The sequence below is a fragment of the Epinephelus lanceolatus genome, chromosome 19, assembly GCF_041903045.1.
Source record: "Epinephelus lanceolatus isolate andai-2023 chromosome 19, ASM4190304v1, whole genome shotgun sequence".
In the NCBI taxonomy this organism is placed as follows: domain Eukaryota; kingdom Metazoa; phylum Chordata; class Actinopteri; order Perciformes; family Serranidae; genus Epinephelus; species Epinephelus lanceolatus.
The window spans coordinates 29,582,607-29,605,285 of record NC_135752.1 but is presented as its reverse complement, the minus strand read 5'-3'; the positions used below and the strand labels follow the sequence as shown (position 1 = coordinate 29,605,285).

The 22,679-nt window shown below is 41.5% G+C and overlaps 1 protein-coding gene across 5 annotated transcripts in view; it reads right to left on the bottom strand.

Annotated features, from left to right (window-relative positions):
- The window catches only part of cacna1bb (calcium channel, voltage-dependent, N type, alpha 1B subunit, b), a 250,495-nt gene that overhangs the window by 37,938 nt on the left and 189,878 nt on the right, over positions 1-22,679 (bottom strand). For all 5 annotated transcript variants that reach the window (XM_078162190.1, XM_033647132.2, XM_078162191.1 and 2 more), the window contains 8 exons: positions 21,458-21,618; positions 21,095-21,232; positions 17,665-17,866; positions 16,945-17,109; positions 12,979-13,089; positions 10,231-10,314; positions 6,220-6,336; positions 4,305-4,370 (listed from right to left, as the gene is read on the bottom strand). In XM_078162190.1, coding sequence (XP_078018316.1) covers positions 4,305-4,370; positions 6,220-6,336; positions 10,231-10,314; positions 12,979-13,089; positions 16,945-17,109; positions 17,665-17,866; positions 21,095-21,232; positions 21,458-21,618 — 1,044 coding nt within the window. The remainder of the gene's footprint in view (positions 1-4,304; positions 4,371-6,219; positions 6,337-10,230; positions 10,315-12,978; positions 13,090-16,944; positions 17,110-17,664; positions 17,867-21,094; positions 21,233-21,457; positions 21,619-22,679) is intronic.

Genomic DNA, 22,679 nt, shown 5'->3' with positions numbered 1-22,679 from the left:
GACCTTGAAGGTATGTAATTCTTGGTAGGAGTTCCTCAATGGTCAGTTCCTCTCAGGGAGATCCCAAGAACTGTTTGGTCTGAAACATCTATTGTAAGAGGATGTATGATCAACAATCTCTGATCAACGACAGTGTCCTCATGCCCCAACCATTACATCACAACCCAGGTAGCCAAAATAACCTGGCCCAGAATCGCCTTGAACTAGGCATGCCAGTTGAAATTAGCTGGGCTGCATCCTGTTGCCTGACTTGGCTGAGAGTCAGGCTGAGACCGGGTTTGAATGATGCCCCAGAATCAGGCAGAACACAGCCGTTATCAGAAATGACCTGGCCTAGCATCGCCCCAAACTTGGCATGCCAGGTGAAATCAGCCAGGCCACATCCGGTTGCCTGAATTGGCTGAGACTCTGTATGAATGACATCCCAGAATCAGGCCAAATCAGCTGGCCCGATTCCGACTGCCAACACTGCTATCGCTGGGCTGTTATCAGAAGTGACCAGGCCCAGCATCGGCCCAAACTTGGCATGCCGTATGAAATTAGCCAGGCCCCATCCAGTTGCTTGATTTGGCTGAGACTCTGTATGAATGACCCTCCAGAATCGGGCCAAATCAGCCCAATTCCAGCTGCCAACACTGCCATCACTGGGAAAGTCTAAAGTGCAGGCACATGAAGAGTAGGCATACAGATTTTTTTTACGAAAGTGTATTTTTTTCCGATGAATGTGCTACAACATCCACTTAGGTAAACTTAGCATGGCTAAGACAGCTAGCTACCTATGCTACTTAGCTTAACTTACTGGCTGAGTATAATGGGGAAGCTGCTAGCTTGTCCTTTGGGAAAAGAGTCCACCAGTACTTCAGCATGTCAACCTCAGGATGCTGATAAGATTTCAGGAAGTCACTGCTCCCAAACACGAAACAGCCTATGACATAACTTCCTGTAAAACCACAAATGGTCACTTTTACAATGGCCACAGAAAAGATGTTTCTTACTTGCTTTGCAGGTGTTCTGTTAAAACCTCTGAGAAAAGGTTGGAGCCTACAATTATTTACTTATTAAAAATCTGTGCTACACCTACATTAAACTCAATAACAGATGACTTTAATGTAGTTAATAATGTAGTAGTTAATGTTAGTAATGAGTTTAAACTCATTTACAAACTAACGATAGTTTAACATTACATAACCACATTAGCTAAGTTGTATCATAGCATTCTACATTGTCATTTCCTTGTTACAGGACACATTGCAATGTAGTCTCTCCACCGGACAATCAGAGATCTCCGCCTTCTGATAGTCTGGGGACACTCCTTTCTAAAGTGTGTTTAACACACCGGCGAAAACGGCCGGCAACAAAGCAACGCCTCTTGCATTTTTGAAAAGGACACGCCTTCTCGGAAATGTGCGCTCCCCCTTTTCTCGTCCGCAAGGAAACAAACACACAGAGAGCTTGAAAATGGATGCCGAGAGATTAAACTCTGTTTTATCAAACGTGTGCTCATCCGTGAAGAAAATATTTTTTCCAGCGGATGTCTTAGTTACAACATGATTGAGCTAACTGGAGTAGTTTCATGTCGTACCCGACAACAGGAGGCTTTTAACAGATGACGTCCTGATGTTAGCTTTGCTGCTGCTGTTAGCTGTCCCTGTCAGCTGCAGCCACTGATGCTTTCTAGACATCGTGATTTCCCAAAACTGAATAAATACCACACATAGCAACACAAAACTGCTTTGCTAGCTCAATCATGTTGTAACTAAGATATCCGCTGGAAAAAATATTTTTTTCACAGACCATTTAATGAGTTATTACCTATTACAGACACTGCTAACGGCTAAGAAATAGTAATGTTTGTTCAATCATTGTGTTTATAGACTTTACAAACATCGGATTAGTCTAAACGGTGATACAGTGATGTGAAAAATGTGATGTGATATATATATATATATATATATATATATATATATATATATATATATATACAGTACAGGCCAAAAGTTTGGACACATCTTCTCATTCAATGCGTTTTCTTTATTTTCATGACTATTTACATTGTAGATTCTCACTGAAGGCATCAAAACTATGAATGAACACATGTGGAGTTATGTACTTAACAAAAAAAGGTGAAATAACTGAAAACATGTTTTATATTCTAGTTTCTTCAAAATAGCCACCTTTTGCTCTGATTACTGCTTTGCACACTCTTGGCATTCCCTCGATGAGCTTCAAGAGGTAGTCACCTGAAATGGTTTCCACTTCACAGGTGTGCCTTATCAGGGTTAATTAGTGGAATTTCTTGCTTTATCAATGGGGTTGGGACCATCAGTTGTGTTGTGCAGAAGTCAGGTTAATACACAGCCGACAGCCCTATTGGACAACTGTTAAAATTCATATTATGGCAAGAACCAATCAGCTAACTAAAGAAAAACGAGTGGCCATCATTACTTTAAGAAATGAAGGTCAGTCAGTCCGGAAAATTGCAAAAACTTTAAATGTGTCCCCAAGTGGAGTCGCAAAAACCATCAAGCGCTACAACGAAACTGGCACACATGAGGACCGACCCAGGAAAGGAAGACCAAGAGTCACCTCTGCTTCTGAGGATAAGTTCATCCAAGTCACCAGCCTCAGAAATCGCAAGTTAACAGCAGCTCAGATCAGAGACCAGATGAATGCCACACAGAGTTCTAGCAGCAGACCCATCTCTAGAACAACTGTTAAGAGGAGACTGCGCCAATCAGGCCTTCATGGTCAAATAGCTGCTAGGAAACCACTGCTAAGGAGAGGCAACAAGCAGAAGAGATTTGTTTGGGCCAAGAAACACAAGGAATGGACATTAGACCAGTGGAAATCTGTGCTTTGGTCTGATGAGTCCAAATTTGAGATCTTTGGTTCCAACCGCCGTGTCTTTGTGAGACGCAGAAAAGGTGAACGGATGGATTCCACATGCCTGGTTCCCACTGTGAAGCATGGAGGAGGAGGTGTGATGGTGTGGGGGTGTTTTGCTGGTGACACTGTTGGGGATTTATTCAAAATTGAAGGCACACTGAACCAGCATGGCTACCACAGCATCCTGCAGCGACATGCCATCCCATCCGGTTTGCGTTTAGTTGGACGATCATTTATTTTTCAACAGGACAATGACCCCAAACACACCTCCAGGCTGTGTAAGGGCTATTTGACCAAGAAGGAGAGTGATGGAGTGCTGCGGCAGATGACCTGGCCTCCACAGTCACCGGACCTGAACCCAATCCAGATGATTTGGGGTGAGCTGGACCGCAGAGTGAAGGCAAAGGGGCCAACAAGTGCTAAACACCTCTGGGAACTCCTTCAAGACTGTTGGAAAACCATTTCAGGTGACTACCTCTTGAAGCTCATCGAGAGAATGCCAAGAGTGTGCAAAGCAGTAATCAGAGCAAAGGGTGGCTATTTTGAAGAAACTAGAATATAAAACATGTTTTCAGTTATTTCACCTTTTTTTGTCAAGTACATAACTCCACATGTGTTCATTCATAGTTTTGATGCCTTCAGTGAGAATCTACAATGTAAATAGTCATGAAAATAAAGAAAACGCATTGAATGAGAAGGTGTGTCCAAACCTTTGGCCTGTACTGTATATATGTATAGCTAAAAGCTCTGCTGGTTTTCTACCCAGAAGTATTTGTAAACAACAGGGCGATTCCCTCTATAGTCCAGCCGGACGGATGAGTCATGGCCTTGTAAAAGATTATGTTTGTTTCTTTTAGTTGGCGAGAATGTGTCACCGCAAACGCGACAAGCATCCACTGAACTTTGACAGCGTTTTCTGCGGGCACGGCTGAGCCATTTTGAATACCGCTACACGTGTTTCTAGTGGGACTATGTTTACAAGCACAAGAGTTCAGCGAGCCACCGAAGGACCGCCCTGCAGATTTACTATTGGTTCTGCAACATAGGGAGTTTTTTTAAACTCCAAAATTGTATCCGCCCATCTAAACACAAAATCAGGGAGAAAGTCATCAGTCTTTAGTTAAGCAAAGCGTCTAAAGGCTGACTTGTGAGTCTAACTGCAATGCATTGTTGTCCACGAACTGAAGTGATTCTGGTTGTTAGTCTGGCTGATCTGACCACTGCTCAGGTCACCAAACTCCATGTCGAGTGATGAGAAGAGGTAAATTAGCCAAAATAGATCAAAACACATGTGGAAAGGTGCCATGAGTATGTAGGGACTTTGGCTAAATGAGACAAGCACACTTTCTAGGAGGCATCCACCACTGAATCATTTCATTATGACTTCCTCTAGTCCAGCTGGTCATGTCACAACTCACCTGCATTCCAATGATGGCGTAGATGAAGAACAGCATGGCAATGAGCAGGCAGACATACGGCAGAGCCTGAAAACAAACATAAATACAGGTTAAAGGCACTCAGAGCACAAACAGATGCATGTTACAACCTCTCTCTCATACACAAACACACACACACACACACACACACACACACACACACACACACACACACACACTCTTTTGATCTCTCCGTCTGTCTCTGCACACACACACACTCACAAATCCGATTCTCCACACAGGACTAACGCCCTTGTAAGATTTTACAGTCTTATTTAAGAACCCAAGCAGTGAACCTGACCTGCAGGGTCGATTCTTTTAACCAGCTATTTATATCGCTGTGAGGAGGAGGCGAACATTTGTTGTAATTAAATAGCCACCTTTTAACACTCTGCAGCTACTGTCCATTTTCATTGGGCTTAAAAGCTCTCACCGCTGACATTAAACCTGCTATAAATTCCCTCGGCTGCGGCCCAGCGCTCCGCATTTAACTCAACTTGTCCCAGGGGATTCCAAGCGCAAACAGGCACTGGGTGATATCCGAACTGCTGTCTGCTGAGAGCTATTTAGTTCGATTTTAACAAAGGAATTCTGCAGCGTGTCCCTGCCTGCTTTGAACCCTCTGTTCTCACTGCTTATAAGCGGTGGACTCAGGCTGTCTGAGGGGCAGGGGCGGAAAAAAGAAGAAGGGCACCAGCTGCATGTGATGGGGCACCAGTGCACAGAAAGTTTTCTAGCATGTAGGGCACCCTAGAGTGAAAGTCATCATGTTTTCTTCACTCATAGGGCATCTGAGGGCTATTCATCTCATTTTCTCCACTGGAAGGGAACTTTGATGGGGCCTGCACTGCGCTTTCTGCACTGGAAGGGCACCCTAGAGGGCAATTCATTGTGTTTTATCCACTAGAAGGACACCCTAAAGAGCCTGGCATCACGTTTTCTCTACAAGAAGGGCACCCTTGAGGGAATTTAATCATGTTTTCTCCATTAGAAGGGCAACCTAGAGGGCAATTCCTCACGTTTTCTCCACTAGAATGGCACCCCACAGGGCCCAGCATCACATTTTCTCTACTACAATTGCACCCTACAGAGCCCAACATTACATTTTTTTTCTACTAGAAGGGCATCCTAGAGGGCAATTCATCACATTTTCTCAACTAGAATGGCACTCAACAGGGCCCAGCATTACGTTTTCTTCACTAGAAGGGCACCCTAAAGGACAACTCCTCACATTTTTCCACTAGAATGGCATCTCACAGGGCCAGGCATCACATTTTCTCTACTTGAAGGGCACCCTACACAGGCTGACATTATGTTTTCTCTACTAAAAGGGCACCCTAGAGGATAAATCATCGCATTTTCTCTACTAGAATGGCACTCAACAGTGCCCTACATCATATTTTCTCCACTAGAAGCCCACCGTGGAGGGCAATTAATTGTATTTTCCCCACTAGGGGGGCACCACAGAGGACAATTCATCATGTTTTCTCCATGAGAATGGCACCCTACAGCACCCTGCATCGCATTTCTCCACTTGAAGGGCACCCAGCAAGCAATTCATTGTGTTTTCTCCACTGGAGGGGCACTCTACAGGGCCCTGTGTTGTTTTCTCCACTAGAAGCCCACCCTGGCTGGCACTTTGTCATACTTCATCCACCATAGGGGCACCCAAGAAGGCATTCTCACACAGCTTTTTTTTTTATTTTTTATTTTTTAAATGAATCCCTATCTGTATTCTTTTGCACTTGTGTCTTCCCTGACTAAACGTCTTTTGTCTCTTTCTGTTAAACACTATTAAATAGTTTTTAAACTTGATACGTGACTCAACTTTACTTATTTTACATGCTACATACTGTTAGTTTGCATGTTAAGGTTACTTCTGTGTGTGCTCTCTCACCTTGAAGGACTGAACAAAGGTCCACAGCAGGATGCGGATGGTGTAGCCCTGCCGCAGCAGCTTGATGAGACGAGCCGCCCTGAACAGCCTCAGGAAACTCAGGTTGATCATCTTGTCCTGGGAGAGAAAACAGAGACTGTGTGAGGTATTATAATAAACCCAGAATAAAATAATATCAAGCTATACCCAAAGAAAGAAAAACTGGCATATCATTTTAGAAATAAATTCATGAGCAATAAAACATACCCTAGATCAAGTTTTTACACTGAGGAAATTTTGCTGCCACAGCCCTACTTGGTCTGGTATGACCAGTAGCTTATGGTTTTTAAGCTATATGTTCAATCACTGGCTACTTTATTAGGTACACCTTGCTAGTACTGGGTTGGACCCCCGTTTGCCCTCATAACTGCCTTAATTTTTCATGGCATAGATCCAACAAGGTGCTGGAAACATTCCTCAGAGATGTTGGTCCATATTGACATGATTGACATGACATGAGCATCACACAGTTGTTGCAGATTTGTCAGCTGGACATCCATGATGAGAATCTCCTGTTCCACCTCATCCCAAAGGTGCTCTATTGGATTGAGATCTGGTGACTGTGGAGGCCATTGGAGTACAGTGAACTCATTGTCATGTTCAAGAAACCAGTTTGAGATGATTTGAGCTTTGTGACATGGTGCGTTATCCTGCTGGAAGCAGCCATCAGAAGATGGGTACACTGTGGTCATAAAGGGATGGACACTGTCAGCAACAATACTCAGGTAGGCTGTGGTGTTTAAACCATGCTCATTTGGTACTAAGGGGCCCAAAGTGTGCCAAGAAAATATCCCCCACGCCATTACACCACCACCACCAGCCTGAACCATTGATACAAGGCAGGATGGATCCATGCTTTCATGTTGTTTACACCAAGTTCTGACCCTACCATCTGAATGTGGCAGCAGAAATCCAGACTCATCAGACCAGGCAACGTTTTTCCAATCTTCTATTGTCCAGTTTTGGTGAGCCTGTGTGAACTGTAGCCTCAGTTTCCTGTTGTTAGCTGACAGGAGTGGCACCTGATGTGGTCTTCTGCTGCTGTAGCCCATCTGCTTCAAGGTTGGACGTGTTGTTGGTTCAGAGATGGTCTTCTGCAGACCTTGGTTGTAACCAGTGGTTATTTGAGTTACTGTTGCCTTTCTATCATCTTGAACCAGTCTGGCCATTCTCCTCTGACCTCTAGCACCAACAAGGCATTTTCACCCAGAGAACTGCTGCTCACTGGATATTTCCTCTTTTTGGGACCATCCTCTGTAAACCCTTGAGATGGCTGTTGTGATAATCCCAATAGATCAGCAGTTTCTGACAGACCAGCCCGTCTGGCACCAACAACCATGCCATGTTCAAAGTCACTTAAATCACCTTTCTTGTCCATTCTGATGCTCAGTTTGAACTTCAGCAGGTCGTCTTGACCATGTCTACATGCCTAAATGCACTGAGTTGCTGCCACGATTGACTGATTAGCTATAGAGTGCCGAAGTCACGCCCCTTCCGGTGAAGCTCATGGGATCTTAGATCGGAAAAAATATGAATGGCAGTGAATGAGGAGAGCAATATTATCTTTTGGTCCCGTTTGAGTTGTGACATGAAATCCAAATATGTCATTAATGAATTTAAAACATAAATTTTAAGGTCAAGAAAGTCATACTTTGTGGTAAAACTGTTGAGATATAAGCTTTTGAAAAAAACATAATTAGAAAAACTACATAGGAGGCAGTGGCGTATGTGACGTCATAGCTTTCGCTCGCTTCCAGCAGCTTGGAGTGACTGCAACCTGGCACAAAACACACAGACATCTTCAATCATAAATCGATTAATCATAAAACAGTGGAATTTCAGCGGGGAGGCCAAGCTGCAGGAAGTGAGCGAAAGCTATGACGTCACATACGCGACCTCCTCCTGTGTACTTTTGAGTCTTTCTAATTAAAAAGCTTATATCTCAACAGTTTTACCACAAAGTATGACTTTCTTGACCTTAAAATTTATGTTTTAAATTCATTAACAACATATTTAGATTTCATGTCGCAACTCAAACGGGAACAAAAGATAATATTACTCTCCCCATTCACTGCCATTCATATTTTTTCTGATCTAAGGTCCCATGAGCTCTACCGGAAGGGGCGTGACTTCGGCACTCTATTTGCTGTAACAAGCAGTTGAAGAGATGTACCTAGGAACGTGGCCGGTGAGTGTAGATACCGCTATGGAAGTGATATAACAGTTTGCTGACTGCTTTTGACTTTTGTCTGCTTGTGCTACTGTTAATTACACTTCTGGCCACAGTGGCCACTGCTCAGCTCAAGTTACATAGGCTCCCTTTACATGCATCTAATATTATTATGTACATAACAAATCAAAGTGGACTGAAGAGTGAGATAACTAAAGGACGGTAAAAACTGACTCTAATTCGACTCTCCTTGGTTCCCAAAATTCAAGCAGCACAAACAATAAGTGCTGGATTAGTTGTGCACAAATCAGTGTTTTCATTCTCTTTCCTTTGAACTTGCACTTGCAAAAAAAGCCAGTTTTTACAAGATTAAGACTGTTATGGTCTTAAAATGTTGTCTAACAAGCACAAAAACATGCCAGGGCACAGAGACAATGTTTTCCAGAAACCAGTCAATTTTAAGTACAAAGAAGCATAAGGTCATTTGTTATACTTGTGCACTGATCTTGTCTTGTGTCCAGATTTGATGCAAACCACAGCAAGTTAATTGGCTCATTATAAAACGAAACAACTTGTTATGTTGAAGAGTTTGTGCAGCGTGCATTTAAAAATCAGACGTTATGCAACTGACATTGCTGGAGATGATTGCATCGCTGTTAAAGCACACATTTCTAACAGTTTTTTCTGTTATATCATGTCACACTGAGGAATCAGTAGGTAGGCAATTTAAACTAAGACTGTGGGAGAGAACAACACACACTGACGGGGGAATAGACAATATCAGCGGCCAACAAGAAAAGCCACTTACCGTCTAGAGGTGTCAGATGTGACAGAGGGGGCAGAGTGAGGGCACAGGCGCCAGGAGAGACACAGCAGAAGATGGAAACAGCAAAAGAGAAAAGAAAAAATAGAGAAGGGAAGCAGGGAGAGAAGAGACAGAAAAGAAGACTAATGATCACATAAAAAGAAAGTCACACAAAGAAAGAAAGCAACTTTGCCACACAGAAAGCAACAGTGCTCTGCCTCAGCCCTCTGTCTCCACAATCAAATGCTCTCATCCATTTTTCATCTGCTGTAATTCAGCCAAGGAAACGAAATGCTGCAAACTGTAACGGCAGCGTCGCTCCTCCTGTTGCTACATTTGTTTAATGTAAATGATTTTTATGGTATGCACTGATTTTTATGATTGCAACTTTTGATGCGAGGGCTGAGACTGTGGGAGCAAAGCAAAGCATGACATTTACATTCATGGTTTTAAAGCTGGAGTGGTTTTGTTCCCATTTTTAGTGAATATTACATGTAAATTAATGCTGAAAAAATATTTGTTGGTCAACTGAAATTGCAACAATTTCAATTATCAGTCAATAGTGATGATTTGTTGCTTTTTACAGCTTTTGCAAAATTGAAAATTGATGTCGGATCAGGCTCGGACAACTGGTGGTGGGCATTTTTTTCCTATATTTTAACTTTTAATAGACTAAAAAACTCATCATTCAGTCAAAATATTCTAAAGAAGCAAACAGATAATTAAAATAATTGCTGCTTGCAACCTAATGTAAATGATATTCCATGCATTAAGTAAACTATTACATATGAACTACTTCCCGACTTCTGCATTCCCATTATCACAGTTCTCGTGACTGGCCTAAATCTACCTATCTTAATCACAGCGTGCGGCCCTTTCATGATGCAACTGCTGCAGCAGCAGTGAGCATGCACAGAATCACGATACCCATAAGGAGAGAGACTTGTGGCAGTCTCATGTGGAACTCTGACGAGCTCATGATCACTGCAACTCTTACCTTAATCTCTGTGACCAAGATGTCTGTGATGCTTCCCAGCACAGTCACAAAGTCAAACACATTCCAGGCCGCTTTCAGGTAGTTCTAAAAGACAAAGATGCCATAGACAGATTAGGCTGGACAGAGAGAGTTCAATCAAAATTTAAATGTTCATGAATAATTTGGTGCCTTTCATACTTTTTCTATAATGAAACAGATTGGGATTACCATTTAAACCAGGGCTGCAACTTCTGTTTTGTTAGAATTTTTCATTATTTTCTCTTTGAATTAGGCCTTTAAAATGTTGACATCTTCAGATTTCTTGTATTGTCAAACCAATAGTCCAAAATCCAAAGATATTCTGTTAAAAACCTAAAAAAATTATCAATTATCAAAGTAGTTACCTATTCATTCTCTAGGTCAACTAATTAATCAACTCATGGTAGCAGCTCTAGTTCAAACCTGCTATGTCACAGGCCTTCCTACCCATTAATATTTAGATCAGTGGTTCCCAACTGGTGGGTCCCAGTCCAAAAGTGGGTCTGGGCCCATTCTGAATGGACCGCAAGACACCTACCAACATGTCAATTTTGTAAAAAAACACACTTTATTTTAAAGTACAGTGAATTTCATGCACAGAGCTTTAATTTTGAAGTGCCGTTTCCTGCTGAAGAGTGAGTGACCAACCGACAGCTACTTGACAAAGAACACAAACTTGCCCAATGACATGTCCAAACGCAAGTGTGCTGCCGAATATATTAAACTGTGTGGACCTTGAACTGATGACTAAGGAGAAATCTGGACCCTGTGGCTGGACCAATTGGGAACCGCTGATTTAGATACTAATATACTAATCAAATATTTGGTTTACTGTCTTTGTGACAAGAAGTTAAAGGGTAACCTGCATTTTTCAACCTGGATGCTATTTTCCCATGTTTCTGTGTCTAAGTGACGAATGGGAGCAACAATTTTTGACATTGGTCCAGTACTGGACGAGCAGCTGGCAGCAGCAAAGGCTGCAATGTAACTTTAATGGGCAGTAATGCACCATCAGTGTACATCCACTAAAATAACTTGTTTTTGCCACTGACAGGCTCAGCTTATTAGACTACATTTATAGACCTCATGGTTTAAGAGTAAGATCCTTTTTGTTTAACCAGAAACAGCCCAAAATCACTATCACCAAAGCCACCAAACTTAATTTAAATTAATAGTAATTTCAGCGTCTATTTAGCCAGTGTATTTCCACATCTCACTGAATGTATTTAGGGTATATTTTAACCAAACCAGAGCTGGTAATTGTTTGAAATGTGGAAAAAGGAACCAAGACAGTCTTCATGAGTTTTATTTCATTTCTATCGACTTTGAATTAAGTGTGTTTTACAATGATTAAATTAATGTTTATCTAAATGGAGTCTGGTGGGTTTGATGATAGCGATTTCAGGGCTGTTTCTAGATAAACAAAAGGATCTTACGCTTTAACAAAAAGGTCTATCTCTGTAGGGATCCTTTCCGTAATGTTGTCAGACACTTAGAATAATAATCTGAGCCTATCAGTGGCAAAAACAAGCACTTTTAATGGCTGTAAATTGACAGCGCTTAATTGCCCCAAGTGGTTACATTGCAGCCTGTATTGCAGCTGCTGGCTGCAGCTCTCTCACTCAATACTCGACCAATGTCAAAAATTGTTGTTCCAGTCACTTAGACACAAAAACATGAGAAAACAGGGTCCAGGTTTAAATACACCAAAGTTACTCTTTAACACAAACTGTGCAGGGACTTTTACAAGACTTGTTTCTGCAGGTTGTATTGCACAGTTACAGCCTGTGTATGTGGTTAGATGTACAGATATGTGGATATGCAAACATTGCAAAAGTATACAAAAAATAAAAAAATAAAATGACAACACAAATACACAAACACAAAGAAATCTAGACATCCCCTTGGGCACACAAATTGATATGTGCATATACAACACACACTCACACAAATGCTGACACAATCCCCTGCTTAAACTAACTGCTGCCTGCAGCCTGCGTCCCCTCAGACTGGTCAATCATCCAGCTCCTGAGGGCAGAGGCTGCTGCCAAGCCCTGCAGCTGCAGTCTGAAGAGATGCAGCAGCCGAGTGTTTATACCAGCAGATGCGAGCCCATCCGTCTGGGCTTAACAGCTAAACAGGTGGAGGCAAGTGGTGTGTGAGAAAAGCTATTTAATAAATGGGCCTCGTAAATGGAACGGAGTCAGGGATGAAATGCCTCGCTGCAGACCAGACAGCCCCATGTTGGGAGAAGATTTATTCTTTTTGTGCACTCTTCCGTTCATTCCTTCTTTTTCTTACAAGTTCGCCCTCTTCATTCCTGAATTTAAGACTTCACACCCTTTATTTTTACTGTTTCGTGACATGTCACACGTCCTCTGCTCGGCCTTTTATGTACTTTTGCACCGACAAATTCACGACCCTTCAAACATCCGTCCGTGTTTCTCTAAGTGTGCCTATACTTCATTAGAAATACCTTGTTAGTCTCTAAGTACAAAAGAACACAGATCTAAAAGTCTTATTTCAGCGCTCACAAGGACAACGTTTAATTAACTGAGCTCTACATGCACAGTGACAGCAGCTTTATGCAGAAGTCACCCTCAGTCTGATGTATCAGGCTGATTTGCATATCCAAAGAGAGATTTTCCCTCATGTGTGTAAACAGCAACACAATACAACAGTGAATAACTGTCTAGTGTTTGCAGAGTGCAGCGCAGCACATGGTCTCACCAGTGGACCGAAGGCAATAATCTTGAGGATGCACTCCAGCGTGAAGAGGGCCGTGAAGACGATGTTTAAGTATTTCAGCATGGACTCGTACAGCTCTGGAGCTCCGTAGAACTGAGGACAGATGGGAAAACAAACACTGAATCACAGTCATGAGTAAAAGCTGAATCCTTTACCCCATTTACTGTTGACTCCCATCTTGGGGAAATCAGATAGCTTTATGATAATACGTCAGCACTCCAGACCAATTATATTTGATTGCTCTGACGCACTCAAGCGAGATGTTTAAAAGGTGTACTTGCATTTGTCAAGCAGCTGCATACATACATTTTAATATAGCATCAGTAGCTACTGCGTCTTGCCACTGTGATAATGGCAGGTGATTGCGACGCTGGAATGATCTGTGCCTGTATGTGTTTGTGTTAGTTGCTGGTAACCCTAGATCCAACCACAGTACTAACTTCATGGTCCTGGGGGGTATCAGTGTAACACTAACATTTTAGGAATGTTTATTTTTCTAAGACGAGACAATTGAACATAAGAAACATTGGAATATGACCATAGACTGTATGAAAGAAGCAGACATAGCCATTGTGCTGTTACCCATCGGTTTGTGCACTACCGTTTTGAAGCCTAAAGTCTGGAATTTTGCCTGCCGCCATCTTGGATTTTTGGAGTCAGAAGTGACCTTATTTTGACGAGAGGGCGGAGCTGTGGAGGACCGAGGGGTGGATCTGACTGAGAATCCAAGGACACCATGGTAGCGGCTTGCCAATCACAAGGTGGCCACACCCTTGAGCATACCCTGATTTATCGTCTATTTCACTCCATAATTTACAAAATGCCAAAGAAGACTTGAAACTAGAGACTGAGACCATGAAATCATAAGGAAAATGTTTACTGAGGTAATAAATCAAGTGAGAAGAGGGGTCATTCTTTCAGAGACTTACACACAATTAAGATTACATTTTGCAGCTAGTGGAGTTGCCCCCTGCTGGCCATTAGAAATACTGCAGGTTTAAGGTACTGCCGCATTGGCTTCACTTTCAGACCTGCAGATAACTCCTTGATTACGACACAATAGGGCCATTCAAGATGAGCCAGGCCTGCACAGATTCAATCATTGGTGATCGCCGCACAATGCATGGCAGTTAGATTTGTGTCTGATTTCATCCTGACTTGCTGTGACGTCATACAAAAGTGGACAGCGACAATCTTGCAAGAGCGAGGCGGGTGCAGTTTTTAGAGCCAGGCGCTGCACTTGCTCTCCACTGACTGCAATACCCAGGGCATGATGGGAAACACCTGGCTCTCACCTGATCAAAGAGATGATTGGTGTAGATATTGACTCAACAATATGACGTTTTAGATCAACTTTGCTTTTTTGTTGAATTTCAGAGATTTCAATTTTATTTGATTTTGAAGTTTATTCTGTTAACAGAAAACATGTTGTGTGACTGATGGAGACGTTCAGTAGTAAGAGACTAAATACATTCATAATAAACTATAGAGTCTATTGTATATTAATATTGGACTGTTTTAATTGTTATTAAGTATTTAGCAAAACAGAGACTGGTGGTCAGTGGGATGTGAAGATTCATAAAATAACATCTGCACAGATGTGAAGCCCTGACTGTATCTGACTGATGCGTATTGAAAGCTGTTGTCCTTTGTTTTTTCCTCTGAAAACATTAACCTAATATGCAAATACAATTTATTTAGTCTATGTATTTGAGGGGACTGGTCTGCTCTACAGCAGCAAACTGATATGATGCTGATTTACATAGTGTCATGTAAAATGGAGGTTGAGCCATGAACATAAATTAGAGAGCGTCTGTAAAGCATTTTAACAGGTTACTCTGTCATACAACTGGAGACTGAGAGCAAACTGATAACATTTTAATAAATCAACATCATATCTAACAGGGTGTGAGTATTTCAGTGACTTCCTGTACAGACTGAAGGCTGCTGGAAACTGTTGGGAAACTGTCCAACATGACTGCAGCTTGTTGTCACCACCTCCTGCTGCAGCCGCCTGCTCTCGTCCACTTTCCAGGCGGCGCTCAGTTCATCTCGAACGAGCCTATTATTGCTATTTCATGGTAATATCACCTCTGGCCACCAGTGGCAACACTGAACACACCAATGGAGCAGCACTTCAGGGTGCAAGCAAGGAACAAACTTATGCAATCTTTGCTTTTACACGGTTTGCATTGACTTTAATGAAAGTCAACCTTTTTCCATTTGAGTCAATAACATTTCTTTTTGGTACTCGTCTGATATCAAGTATTTTTTCCATGTGAAAAGTTGCAAAGAAGAGCGCTTTCTTTTTAGAGAGTTTGAGTTTTTTCTTACACAAAATACATGAATGCCTAAGTGTCTGGAATGTTACTTGCATTTGCAGTGTGGCAAACAAAGGCAGATACAATTGGATTTCTTATCTGGATTTCGGAAACACATATGGGGCTAAGCGTAAAAATTAATGTTGTTCTTTTTTAAGATATTTCTCTTTTTATCTATCGGCCTAAATTATTTTTGTGTGCAATCAAGGGAATATCAATCAAATCGGTGTTGGGTGGTTTAAAGAGATATCTGACTTTTTTTTTTTTTTTTTAAATGTATTGTACACTCGAGACTATCAATCAAAGTGACATAAGTTCATTAATTTTTGGAATGGTCTTGATCGCAAATGAACTCTTCAAGTCTAATCTGTATTTAAACCTAGTAAGAGCCACAAAAAATGACCTCACATGTATCTAAAATCGCATTAAAGCCCTGTTCACATGGGACTAGTATTACCAGGGGACCTCATGTGATTTAGAAGTGACCGCCTACGTCTGTGTTTCATGCGGTGCATTCTAGTCTGCATTTTACTTGAATTTACTGACATCATTTATGACATTATCCCCGGATATGATGCACACAGTCATTTGTAACTCCACTCCACACAAAACAGAAACACTACTTTAAATGTAGGTTAAACAAACAGAACCAATTCTGCCACACATTGTCATGTGTTACCCATCTCATCATTCTTCGAGATTTTGCTCTTCTAATAGATCTGAGCTTCCTTTTTCTGGGTCTCAATGCTGCGCAGCGTAATGAGCCTCCTGCACCCAAAATGCTGTCAAAACTTTCATTTATAGCTGCCAACGCAGCCTCTGTAACTCTTGCCTGGGAAAGATGCAGCAACAAGCCTGCGGGGAAAACAAAAACCCCAAATCACCAAGATGCTGATTAGCATGGGACTAATATTATCACATGACCTCTGTGTTTGGCGATGTATGGTCAGTAATTTGCTGTGGAATTTTGATTTGATAAATTACAGACATTGCAGATTCACACGGGATAAAGATCACAAACAACCTCCGCAATTATTACAAATTACTCAAGTCCCCCAGGTAAAACCAGTCCAGTGCCAAGCTCTAAGCAGCTTTCTTTTAATGCATTTTCAGATTTTACTGTCATAATCTGACAAAGAGAGGTAAATCTAAAATTTTGTTTGATTACATAAATGAAGCCACAAGCAGCAGGCGAATGGAGCTCCTCTCTGGCACCATCCTGTTTCCCAAACTGTCTGTTTCACTCCCTCAGAGATTTTCTCCTCTGAGTCGATGAATAAAGGAAATGCCAAGACACAGGCACTTCCCTCTGCTCGCAGCAAGCAGAAGTTGGCAGAAGTTCCACAGTGGTGTGATGGTGGCAGTGCTGAGTTTTCATTGTTGACCATGTCTCAAGACCAGATCGGAGATGTCACTGTAATTGCATCTCTGCCTTTAGAGCTAAATTATTAAGTGGTAGCTAAAGAGTTATGGAAACTGCTTCTGAAATCCTCTTGAATATTTTAACAGCCTGCCGCATCACATTGGGAACTGAAGTTTCACTGAGCTCAATGCACTACTTTTCCCTGGCTGAGAGGGATCTAAGAGGGATTGGCGCTTTGCCTCGTTAGCAGGAAAAATCACTGACCTTCATCATCAGCACGACTGTGTTGAGGGCGATTAAAGTCATGATGGCGTACTCGAACGGAGGCGACACCACAAACTTCCACATCTTGTACTGGAAGGACTGCTTGTTCTCTGGCATGTATCTCGTCAGCGGCTTGGCATTGATGGCAAAGTCAATACAAGCCCTCTGAGGAAAGGCAAAACAAAAACACATTGTGTATTAACCCTCTGTGATACAGGAACTTCACACCTTTTATCACAGAAGAGAAAAGTCCAGGAAAATCAAATTTAAAGACTTGAAAGACAGTTGGCACACCACAAGAGGATTTGTAAGCGCTTCTTAATAACAAAAGATGAGACTACAAATTGAGGCTCTCTGATCACCAGCCAATACTTTACAACAAAACCCCGCATGGTTTTAACAAAATCTGTGTGAAGTGGAGATGAAGGGAGTGGAGAAGATAAACCCCACTGCTTTCTTTTCTAGCGCTTTGTTCTGTTTGAGGGAATTGTAAGTCATGTTTGATATAATTTGCCTGGAAGTGATGTTTAGAAGTGGATCAGCGGTGCTCTGATTTCTAATGGAGAAAACATTTGTGATGCAAGAGGCGAACATTTTCAGAAACCGGTGCTTCTGCTGAAATAATCAGCGTGTGTTCTGGCTGCATGTAGGACAGCGGGGTCATTGTTTTCCAGGAGAAAAAACAACACTATAATGCAACACTTTCCACCACTCTCACACCTCGTTTTTCTCCAGGCTGCACTCAGACATGGCCTTGTCTCCCTGCTCCTGGAAGGTGATGATGATCAGAGCCACAAATATGTTGACAAAGAAGAAGGGGAACACCACGAAGTAAACCACGTAAAAGATGGATGTCTCCATGCGGAAGCCTGGGCTGGGGCCCTGGTCCTCATATGTGGCGTCCACAGAGTGTTTCAAGACCCTGGAGAGAAGAAAAAGATGAACTTAAGAGATATTCAAAATCCACGTAGAAATTATAGTAAAGGCTAGGCAAAGCAGCTTTATTTGTATAGCACATTTCATAGGCAAGGGCAATTCAAAGTGCCTTAAAGAGCAATAAATTATAAAACATAATTAAGGATATAGAAAAGAGTAAAGAGAAAAAAATATAAAAGGTAAAATTAATTACCAATGATTTACAATTTTAAAAAAAAATCACCATTAAAAATAGCAAAAGTGCAGACAACAGGTGCAAAGGTAAAAAGATCATTCAAAACAATTTAAAATTGAGTTTAAAAACAAGGTTGCAGTCATTACAGGGTGGAGTAGGCAGTGTAAATAATGAATGTTTTTTGCTTTGAATCTAAAGTGTTCAGAGTCAGGGCTGTCTAACATCATCTGGGAGGTTATTCCAGGTTTGTGCTGCATGATAAAAAAAAAAACATGCTGTTTCACCATGTTTTGTTCTGACTCTTAGGTCGGTCAATAGGTCAGCCCCAGATTTCCTTTGGGCCCTAGAAGGTTCATATGTCACAAGCATGTCAGAGAGATATTTGGGCGCTGAGCCAGAGCCACAGAGTGATTTCCTAGTATTTCCTAGTTTTTGTCAGGACCCTAACAGCTGAAGTTGCCAAACAGCTCATTTTGAAAGTCCTACAAACAGACCACTGCAGTAATCTAATCCACTTGAAATAAATAATAATTATGGTAGGTTGTGTTGTTATTTTGTATGATTTGGCCTAATGGAAGCATATAGAGATTAAACAAGGGGGGTCCCAGTATGGATCCCTGTGGGACCCCACATGTCATGGCCATAAAGAGCAGTGTGATGAAATAAAAATGTAATGCTTGTAAAATATCTGCAGCGATTTAAAGAATTACCCTCAACCTTTGTTCAGCTTTATCAGATTATTCCAATAGATTTTCCAGATTAGGACTGCAAATTGTAATTATTTTCTTGATTAATGTATTAATTGTTGGGTCTATAAAACATTGGACAACAAAGAAAAGGCAGATCACAGTATCTTAGACCACAAGCTGACATTTTTTTAAAAACTTGTTTTATCAAATCAACAATCCAGGACCTAAAAATATTAAATCTACTTTACTGTAGAGTAAGACCAAAAAAACACAGCAAAATCTCACATCTGAGAACCTGGAAGCATCAAATGTTTGGCATTTCTGCTTGAAAAACAACTGATTGATGATCAAGACAGTAATTTTCTTTTCACAAAGACCCAAGCTCTCCAACTATTCCTATTAGCGCTTTTAAAGATGCCAAATCCCAGAAATGACTCAGCTCACCTCCACCTTTACCCCACTTTACCCTGTCACTCACTAAAATAAATCCTGGAAGTGGAATCGAGCACGCTTGATGAAACAACACTGGAATCACTCCGTCTGGAAATATTCAGGGAACCTGTCCCAAAATATCCAATCAACCTGCCTGTAGAGGTTTCTAACAATCCTCATCGAGGATATTTATAAAGTCATAAATGAGTCAAAGCACAGTCAGGAGCCCCCTGCTTCTTCAACACAGCATATGGTGGTGCACTTGTGGCCCCAGTTGAGATGTCTTTCCTAACAGGCTCACAGATTATTACAGGTGTCTCCTGTACGTTAATGAGAGCTCACAACTCTCCTGCTGTGAAATCAGCATGTGCTTGATGGTTCTATGACATGTTTGTTGAGAACTGCCTTCAGACTGTCTATAAGTTACTTTATAGTTTGTGGCTGTGTGCAAAGCACTTTGCAACTTTTAAAAGGTGCTCTAGAAATAAAGATGATAATGATGATGAGAAATTTTCCTCCTGAGAAGAACAGCAGCGTCAGTCTTGTCAGCAAGTACCCCAAATAACGTGTTTACTTTCAAGTGACAAAGCCCTCTAGAGGCCGGTGTAGTTAAGCAACAGAGGAAGTAAGGTGGTGTTGTTATTGAGCAACAAAGCCCATGGAGGAAGGTCTTGAATTCACACAGGAGACTGCTGTTTGTTTCCCATTTTCAGTGGTCTGTCAAAGCATGACCATGTTTGTTACCCAAACCATGTATGTTTATTGTAACCATGGCACATAAACATGAGTAACATTCCCACCTCTACTATCCTGCATGACATGAATGCAGCATTAAGGTGGACATTGGATTGAGGGCTTGGTATATTTTTTGCCAGATACTCAGTTGAAAACCGAGTGAGAGTAACAGCATAAATAGCCGCCTTGGTCAAATTTTGTGCCACCTCCAAGCGTCCTTACAATAAACACTATTTACTGACAAGCATTGCACTTAGTCGATTTATCATTTGTAACTGTTTATAACTCTAGCTGGTGTTTATGAGTATCATTGCAAATGACAGTCAGCATTCATGAATGCTGCTCCATGCGCCTCTAACTGTGCTCGTGAATGATCGTCCTACGACATGTGACCACAGCGTTTATACCCCTATCAACTTTTTTTTCCCCACTTTATCGAATTGATAATATTTTCCTGGCAGAATAAAATTGTTTTACAAGATCTTCAGTGAATTGGTTTTTGTGGTAATTTTCTTACTCTCAAACATATCTAAACCAGGTCATGTGATCTGCTTTATTTAAATATAAAATTCATTTGCGGATTCTCTCTTGTGATAATTGTGTTATTGTGCTGTCACTACTCATTTAGGAGTGTGTGATTGTAGATGATCATGACAACCTAAGTCACTTTAACAATTTACTTTTCATCTCCAGGTAAATACAATGATTGAAAGAAACAAACAAACAGCCATCAACAGTCCTTGACAGACATAATGATGATGATGATGGTGGTGGTGCTTTAGCTCAGGCACAGAATGGCAGTGTGAAGACATCTATGCAATGAGCCTTGATTGCATCTTTAGAGAACACACAGTAATTAAGCCTGGGAGAAATCAGTCAGGTTTAATCTGCGCTGTACCATTGGCCTCCAGGTGTGCTGAGTGTGTTTCAGGGTTACTGACTGATGAAATTTCAAACACAAGAGAGAATAAATAATTCAACTTAAGCACTGATATTAAACTTAAGCTAGGTTTTGTGGGCATCTTTACCCACAACAGGGAGCACAACAATTAATACTCTGAATACATTAGATTTATTAGTTTCATATTCAGTTTGTAAACCACTGTGAATACAGATGACTTAATGTGGCATTGTATGTATAAGGTGCAACACAGATGAAGTGAAATTGGTTGTTCTGACTTACAGTGGCCAGCCCTCCCCAGTGGACACGGTGAAGAGCGTTAGGAAAGCCCAGAGTACGTTGTCGTAATGGAACTCGTACTTCTTCCACTCTCTGGGCTGTGCTGCCACGTCATCCCTGTCGTAGTCCAGAAACTGACCCCTGCAAGAGAGATGGGACGAAGAGACAGCATCAAGTGAAAGGAGGTGGAATTGAAAGAGGGGAAAGACGCAAAACTAGATCGTCAAAAAATAAGAAACTGAGAATTCAGTTTAAAGTCATGTGTTACCAAATGGCAAAATGTAGAGGACCCTTAAAAAAGGCAGTTACCTTGTGAATGATGCGACATTTGGAAATGGTAAAGAAGGGTAAGTTTGGGTGATGTACCTGCAGTCTTTTTCCAGACCCTTGGACTCGTCGGTGCAGTAGAAGAATTTGCCCTTAAAGAGCTGCACAGCGATGACAGCGAAGATGAACATGAAGAGGATGTAGACGATGAGAATGTTAAGAACGTTCTTCAGAGAGTTCACAACACAGTCGAACACCGCCTGGAAAACATTTACACACACACAAACACACCCACAGATCAATAAACGCAAGATACTGCATTGACGTATGTTGTCTCTATTCTCAGGAAGCTTAAAAATAAGTGGTTCATTATTACTTCTGCAAAAGAGATAATGTTTTTGGTTCAGCCTGTTTGTCTGTTTGTCAGCAGCATAACGGAAAAACTACTGTCCCGATTGTAATGAAACTTGGTGGAAGCGTGTAGCATGGGGAAAAACTTTACATTTTAACTGTAATGACCTGCTCTCATTCAAAATCTACCTTCTCTAAGGGCGACTGACTGAAGTAGTTTACCTCTTGGTCCAGCAAGGCAAATCAAATCAAATCAGCTTGATCTGTCTGTAAACTACATTTGGTTGAAAAATCAAATCATATGTCAGCGGATCATTAGAATCTGCTACAAAAGAAACAGCAGAGAATCAAGGGTTATAACTAACCTAGATGTTTAAAAACTCACTTTTCACCCAAATCCAGCCCAGTTTTTACCCAGACAACTTGACGTCTTACAACCTGCAAACTATCAAATCAATACTTACTGAGAACATGAACACACCTTTGCACGCAGTCTGTCTCTGTCTCTCGCTGCCTGTCACTCTGTCTCTCCAGCTATCTTCTTCTGTCAGCTTGTGCTGTAATCTCTCTGGAAGATGGAGTGCTCTGTCTATCTTTCCTGACATGCATGCAATCTAACCAATGAATATGCTGCTGCATCAAGACTTTTGTTTCCAGAGAGAGGACGGATAATATTTCTCCCCTCCTCTACCAGCATGTCCATCAAACCACTCTGGCCAAGAATCCAGGAAGAGTTGGGAGCGTTTGTCTGCCAGTTCTGATCTGTCTCAATCATCTCACTGTTATTACCCCAATCAGATCTTTCAACTTTTGTCAGATCCATAACTTCTGGATGATCAGCTTCCTTAACGCGCCAGAGGGAAGCTGTCATTTCTGCATCAGAGGCAACAGTTGAGGGTCTTACCTTAAAGAGGGTCATACTCCATTAACATGGATTCTTCACTGTACACTCACTGCTTGAGACTCTTCA